Here is an 8,307-nt window from a genome sequence, read left to right on the forward strand (position 1 = left end):
GCTGACCTTCTAGATGATTTTGTTAAGGGTTAAATCAGACAATGCAGGTAAAGGGCTGAGAGCACAGGAACGGCTCAAGTATTTTTGAGTATTGTTAGCTGAATGTTGCAGAGGACATAAACTTACTGGAAACACTCTCATAATCCAGTTCCACGTGCAACATTTGCAGACCCTGATAAAGCCACGTGAGGATGAAGTTAATTCAGTGAGTGCTATGGGTATTCAAGAAGCAAAGGTGGCTGTGGTATTTAGACAAGACAAATGCAGGAGAAAGACCTTTACCTGAACTCTGAGAAATGGAGAGGGCTTTGGAAAGGCAGAAAACAAGCCAGGGCCAGAACAGAAACAAGATACAAAGCAGGAAATGAGCTTGCTGTTCTGGGAAGAGGACTTGGTGAAACACAGACTGGGTGAATAATGGAAGACAAAACAAGAAAGGAAGGCTGACACCAGAATAGGATGGTGAGAAATTTGTGCTCAGTTCTTTGAGCAATTGAAAATCACTGTTTCTGGTGAGATGAATGAAATGATGCCTTTTAAAGCTTACTTCATAAAACAGTGACATTATACAACAGGAGAAAGACTTGATGCTTGAAAATTAGTATGAATATCACTGCATTAAATCAAAGACATGCATAATGAAGTGGATGATAATGGCAGTGATGGAAATGAAATGAAATATAAGTTTAGCTTGGAACACATATCTCCTCCTCCTCCAAACTAATCAATCGTGTTTAGATGGAATAGAAGAAGAAGAAATAATGACAACGCTGTGATTCCAAGGCCTCAAAGAAAATGAAAAAACACTGCCATGAAGAAGGTAGAAATAAAGGATTTAACAAGTCTTTCTCTTTGTACTTACAGCTAATATAATTACAAATATAGCAATAGAAGATATATTTAGATAAAATATCATAAGTCAAAAATATGGTTAGATCTTCAAATGCCACTTTGGAAACCATGAGTATGGAGATAATGGCTAAAACTCTCAGAATGAAGGAGTCACTAAGGGTTTCTGCTCAGGGCTGAGGAACGTGAACAGAACTCTCGGGCCTGCGGGGATGAAACTGCACATACAGCATCCTCTTGAGTTCAGGTGGTAGTGGTCTCTTGCTTGTATTAGCATACATATATTCATAAATGGAAGATCTTTGCTTTCTCACGTAAAAGGAGACAGATCTCTGTCACTCAAAGAAGGCTATCCTCCAGGTTTTCCTAAACTGTCCCTGGATAAACAAGGCGTCTCCCATCTGCCACACTAAGCAGAGCAGTACAACTTGATTCAGTGAGGAAGACCATGGTTTGCATATTACATTTATTGTTGAGTCTTTAAAAAATGCAAGGTTTTCTGAATTTTTTTGTAATATATACGTTTTTTGATCAATTTATTTATACATTTGTTACAAATGTTAGAGTTATGTAAGTTTCATCCACATGCACTGCATATCCTAAGGAACAAAGGTTGCATCCCTACTTTGGGGCAGAAAGCTCTCAGGTCTTATGTAGTAATGCATATGAATTCATAATCAACTATTCACAGGGTCAGAACATGATCATATAGGAGAACATATATGTTCTCCTATATGATCACATGAAGTATATGCGGCCATTTCCCCCCCCAAAAAAAAAAAAAAAAAAAAGATGGAAAGGAAACCTGAATAACAAATAACGGTTTGAATATCAATTTGAAATGATATTAAGAGAATTTTTTTCAAGTAATTAATCACTATTTCACTATTCAAATCTTGCTGAAATAAGAAACATGGAGGTATATATACATATATATACACACACATATATATTTTTATATTTAAGATTGAAGAAAGCAACTGAATGCTAATAGATATAAAATTATTTACATTTACTTTGTTTTGGCCTAAAATCTTATCAAGGCTGAAATGTTTTGAGCTTTAATATGATTTATGAGTTAGCATATCTGATTTCAGGGATGTTAAATCAATTAAGCTACCTTACTGATATTTTATGAACACTGGTGGAATGTGTTTTATTTCACAGACATACTTCTTTTATTTTGTGAATTACTTTGCCTCTAAAATGCGCTTCCCACTGAATTTTAATTTTCAGTTTATTTTCATGGTATACTATACTAAATTTTGTCTTTGTTTTGTCATAGTAAATTTCACAAAGCAGAGTATGTTATAGTAAATTTCACAAAGGTTATTTTAATAAACTTATGTTTACTTGAAAATAATGTAATATTAGTAGAGGATGCAGAAAAAATGGATTTAATTCATACTCACTGTGGTAGTGTTGCTGGCAGGGAACGTCTAATAATGGAATGAACTTGTCTGTAAACATCCAGTTTAGACATGCATCGGCAGGAAGTGTGATTGGCAAAACTGATTGTTACTGGTTTGGGGCCTTGAGAGAGAGGCACTGTAATTTCAAATAACTACAAAGAAGGGACAAAAAGAAGAAAAAATTATATAGATGCTATAAAGCACTTTTATGGTTAATACTGGAGTCCAAAAAAGAGTGAGATTAGCTCTATATAAGTAATACTGAATAATGTATGCAGGACGCTATGTTTTTTATGATTACAAAGTAAAAACTGACTTGCTCCTAACCAGTATCTTTTATCAGAGTAATAAATACTCCATATGTTTATCTTATGTCACTAGTTATGAAGCGTATTAGAATTAGGATAACCAACTAATGATTACAGAGCAGAGATGTGACAGACCAATGTGTTCAAGAAAAAAGAACTGTTTCAAAGTTATAGATTCTTGGACATGAACATTTAAAATATCCCAGGGATTTTAAAAGTGTCACACACAGAAGCATCTTTGTGATTTAAGAGCAAAGCTATTGGCCACACAACCCAGAAATGCTTGGTTATGTCCTACTTTAAATAAACTGAATACACAGACATAAGTTACATAGATGTAGAGTTAATTTTTACTAAATTTCTACCTCAATGTAGTTTTATATTTATTTCTTATAAACTGATTATGTTTAAAAGAAAAAAACACATTTATAATTTAATAGATAAAGCCATGTTTCTGCTATCTTGATAAAGTCATTATGAAAACAATGAACTTGAAATAAGGTAGGAAATTTTACACAATTCTGAATTATAGTCAAAATTTAGTTTAACTGGTCTCCTTCTGAACACCTTATTTATGGATGAAGAACTTCTCTTTTTCTCTTCCTTCTCCAAAAACAATGTTTTAAAGTAAATATACAAATACATCATTGATTAAGTAAAACTAAGTAGATTTAAATTCCTAGGGTTCTTACACTCTAAATTACCAGTAAAAATGGTAAAAGTGAAATCCTGCCCACTAACTGCTTGATAAGATCAACTTGGGTCATTTAACTATAATTGATTCATGTATTACTTGGTGTCTTCATGGCAATCTGAGCAGTGACAAAAAAGATGACAAACTTCAAAGCCTCGTGACTTGGCCTTTGCTGAAATTTCACGCCATCAGCTGAAGACCATTGAAAATATTTATGGGATAGGATTAGTTGCCACTTTCGTCCACACCAACAAGGAGACTTTTAAAATGAATTCTGAATAATGAAATACGGAAATATCTAAATTATAAAATGCATATTGTCTTCATTCAAGATGCATTCCTTATACATTTATTAAAAAATTTAGCTACTTTCTTGGGATACACACAGTATGCTTTAGAAGAAATAGGTACAGGGTTACACCCAGACAGGTGACTTTCGTTAGCTCTCCCATTTATAAATAGTATAAATTTGGAAAATTCATTTAATTTCTCCAAGCTTTTTTTTTTTTTTTTTTGGATAACCAGTAAACTGAGGATAGCATCTGACTCATTATTCTCAGGATATTACAAGGATTATACAAGCTAAATGAATCTGATATGTATATTATTTGCTATACAGATGTAAGTTATTACTATCTGTATAAATTCTCAAGATTCTAGGTATTCTCCACAATACTGTCAGTTCTGTGTAGATAACTACACTATGTGGCCTCAACATATGCCACTATTATGATTTTGACCAGTTTGTCCTCTAAGAAGACATTCATTTACACAGATTGGATAAGATCTTTGATTAGGTGAAATGCTGCAATGCCAGTAATCCTTTGCTCGATATATACCTATTTTAAGAGAGAATTCTGCAGTGTCTTCATAAGCTACAATTTTTCTATCTTTTAAGATATCTATGGAATCTGTATTAAGAACTAGCACTATAGAAGACATATAAAGTGGTTTTAAAAAGAAGCAATTTTTAATAAACATAAAATTACTTATTTTTTATATTTGTATAATTTATAATTTGATTATTTAAGCTCTGTAATAATGTAGATGGTAGGAAGGTGTACCTAAGATTTTAGATCTAGTAGGCAGTCACATATGTGTGAGTTTAGGAGAGCCACTGAAAAGTCATGAACATTTAAGCTGTAATTGGAGTCTTGGACATTGATGAGATTACTTGATGAGCACTCTAAATGAAACGAGAAAATGTCTAAGAATAGAAACCCGGGGCACAGGAACATCTATGAGATGGGAAAAGGCAAAGGAACTAGTGAATATGTCTGGGAAGAAGCATAACAATGATGGAGCATCAGGAGGGGAGACTGTCAAGGGGTGCCAGAGAAACAGGGGAGAGCTTCAAACAGGTGTATGTGGTCACAGGGCCACATGTCTCTGGGAAATCAAATATAACAGGAATTGACAGGAGAAAACCAGCACCTGGTGTGGTTCCAAGGGCTGTGGCAGGGCAGGGGCTATAGGAAGGAAGCAGCAGTGGGTATGGGAGACAAGAAGAGGTACTCCATGTGACTAGAGGGAAAGGGCTCAAGTGGCTCAGACCAGCAGAAACAATTGTGCTTATACACACAGTGTTTGTAATCTGATATGGTTTGGATGTGTTTCTCCTCCAAATCTCATGTTGAAATGTGATTCCCAATGTTAGAGGTGGGACTTGGCAGGAGACGAATGGGTCATGGGACCAGATTCCTCATGAATGGCTTAGCACCATCCCCTTGGTAAGGAGTGAGATTTTGCTGTTAGTTCATGCCAGAGCTGGTTGTTTAAAGGCGTCTGGGACCTCTCCCTTCCCTCTCTTGCTCACACTCTGGCCATGTGACGCACCAGCACCTCCTTCCACCAAGACTGCAAGCTTCCCGAGACATCACCAGAAGGTGAGCAAATGCCAGCATCATGCTTCCTGTACCTGCAGAACCATAAGCCAATTAAGCCTATTTTCTTTATAAATTGCCCAGTCTTAGGTATTCCTTTATAGCAATGCATAAACAAATAAGTAAGCACTGCAGGATTTGGCACTGTCTCCAGTGAAACCAGGCAGGACAGAGCCTGATAGTGAAGGTAAGGCATTATTTGAGATACTAACAGCCATTGTAGAAGATTTTATGTTTTCCCACCCCTAACCCTTGGTAGCATCATTCCTGCTCCCACTGATGGCTGCCCTTCCAAATTCTGCCCCAGCCTGTTTTCCAAATGGTAGACAGATTGCAGTGAGCAGTATCAGTGATCATGGAGAGACCTCATCCACGCCTAGGTAGATAACGTTCACAAATCAGGATCCACCCGTGGGTACCAAGCATGAATTCAGAAACAGCAGCTTTGAAGAACGTTCTGGTGAGATGAAGAATAGCTAATTCACATTAAGAAAGCATCTTCCTGGAAAACTAAGTGTGGCTCTATGCTTTCAAAGGCTACAAGAAATGTGTTTTTGAATATACTGCCTAAAAGAATAAGGAGGCAGGTAAAACAGCACTAAAACCAAATCACTGTTTAGAGAACTGTCTTTCCCTCTAAGGTGAAGACTTTTATAAGTGGTAAAATGGAAGTACAGTTGGAGAGGAAAATTTTATTGCAGTTTAACTACTTAAAGGAAATAAAGGAAATCAAAACATAAAATAAAGGAATAAAAATCAAAATCTTAATAACTGATGTCTCATTTCTGTTTTATGTGTCTCAGAGGCAATTTGCAGGCTGAATTCAGTTAATTTTATCAAAAGGAACAGAGACTGAAAAATTAAAGTTAAAATTTTTTTTTCTTCGCTTGAAACACATCCTCTATCCCCAAATTTTGACCTGCTACTTGACACCAGTGTGAAAAAATTTTAAGAGTCCAGAGAAAGATACCTTTGATAATATTAAAAGTAGAAAGAGTCTTGATAATTGAGTTTTATTTATCTATCAACTTCAGGAAAATTAGTAATATCTACTGGGAGTATGCTGTCTGGGTATGTATTAAGATGTAATTGTACCTATACTAGCTCTTGTCATATACTAAAGAGGCTTCTTCAATTTTTCAGATTCTTTCTGTACTGGTCTCATGTGTGTATATTGATTGACTTACTGTTATCATGTATAAATGATTACAGTTTCGACTGCCTTTTCAAAAAATATAGTAAATTCTATTTTCTTGTTTACAGACCCCTTTGTTAATTTTTACATAGCTATATTTAATCCCTATGTTACTAAGAATTTCCATAAGCATTTTTTCCTAATTAGATACTATATGCTTAAAAAATATACATTTTTGAACTGACAAAATAATAATTAGAAGTGCATTATAAACTCGCATGTTCCCCTACCAAAATAAATACATATCATTTTTCAAATCACTGGCAACTTCCCTGCTCCACTAAATATGTAAGAATAAACAAGAGTTTACTTAGTCTTGAGAAACAGACATTAATTAGAGTCCTGGATCTTCAATTTACTACTTCTGAGACTTGGAAAAATTACCCAACTTCCCCAAGCGTCCATTTCATTACCTATAAAATAGGGATAATAATAATGGTGATTTCAGTGTAGTCTTTGGATTTCTCTTCCTCCTCTTCTTCCTCTTGTTCTTTATCATCATTCACATCAGCCAAGATTTAAATTTTTGTTAAAGAAATTCCAAATTTTAAAATTTCTATTTAAAATCTTTTCCTTGTTTAGTTTTCAATAACTATTTATTGAGTACCTACATGATATCAAGCTCCTTGCTAGAATCTCAGGATAACAGTCATCAGTAATGACCTTGCCTCTATGCAGCTGATCAGAAACCTAACAGTGAGGGCCGGCTGTGGTGACTCACGCCTGTAATCCCAGCACTTTGGGAGGCTGAGGTGGGCAGAACACTTGAGGTCAGGACTTCAAGACCAGCCTTGCCAACATGGTGAAACCCCGTTTCTACTAAAAATACAAAGATTAGCCAGGTGGGGTGGCAGATGCCTGTAATCCCAGCTACTTGGGAGGCTGAGGCAGGAGAATCTGTTGAACCTGAGAGGCGGAGGTTACAGTGAGCCCAGATTGTGCCACTGCACCTGCACTCCAGCCTGGGCAACAGAGGTGGACTCCCTCTCCAAAAAAAGAGAAAAAAGAAAAAGAAAAAAGGAAAAAAAAAAAGAAATCTCATGGTGAGGGTGAATGAGAAAATACATATACACAGAAAGAGATACTATGGTAGAATTTCTGAAATACCAAATAGCTTACCATAAACACTGGAGTTTAATTCCATTATGCAATTTGTTCTTGCCATTAAATAATGATCTGAACTAACACAGTAACTAGAATTTTCTCTCAAAAGAGTTTAGATCTATCTAAACATATCAATGTTTGAAACAGTAAGTAGATTATTTTAAGAAAACATGAATCATGATACTATTGTCAGACTATTTTGTGCTTTATTGTGTATATAATAGTATTTTCTGTTCTACATTTAAGTTCATAGAGCATAAACTTTATGTATTATGTTCAGCACTAGCTAATAACTCCAAGTATGTATGTTTATTTAGTAAATACTGATTGATGATGATGTATTTAACTGATGATATAATCTATTATAATTTGATATTTTGAAAACTATAATTTTTCTAAAACAGTTTTATAAAATAAAGTGAATTGTTCTGGAACAATAAATGATATTAACTTGTATCCAATGTAGGACACAAAAAAAGTTGTAATAATACAATTCATTATGGAGTCTGATGTATACTTTAGGCATATAATACCAGCTGCTGGTTTTGGAGAAGATCAAAAGGACATATAAAAAACGGTAATTTGGCCGGGCGCGGTGGCTCACGCCTGTAATCCCAGCACTTTGGGAGGCCGAGGCGGGTGGATCACAAGGTCAGGAGATCGAGACCATGGTGAAACCCCGTCTCTACTAAAAATAGAAAAAATTAGCCGGGCGCAGTGGCGGGCGCCTGTAGTTCCAGCTACTCGGGAGGCTGAGGCAGGAGAATGGCGTGAACCCGGGAGGCGGAGCTTGCAGTGATCCGAGATTGCGCCACTGCACTCCAGCCTGGGCAACAGAGCAAGACTCCGTCTCAAAAAAAAA

At 35.7% G+C, this 8,307-nt stretch overlaps 1 protein-coding gene across 2 annotated transcripts in view; it reads right to left on the reverse strand.

Moving 5' to 3' along the window:
• VEGFC (vascular endothelial growth factor C) overlaps positions 1-8,307 on the reverse strand; it is a 120,336-nt gene that overhangs the window by 19,651 nt on the left and 92,378 nt on the right. For both annotated transcript variants that reach the window (XM_025386743.1, XM_025386742.1), the window contains exon 4: positions 2,262-2,413. In XM_025386743.1, coding sequence (XP_025242528.1) covers positions 2,262-2,413 — 152 coding nt within the window. The remainder of the gene's footprint in view (positions 1-2,261; positions 2,414-8,307) is intronic.

Source organism: Theropithecus gelada, chromosome 5, assembly GCF_003255815.1.
Source record: "Theropithecus gelada isolate Dixy chromosome 5, Tgel_1.0, whole genome shotgun sequence".
NCBI lineage: Eukaryota > Metazoa > Chordata > Mammalia > Primates > Cercopithecidae > Theropithecus > Theropithecus gelada.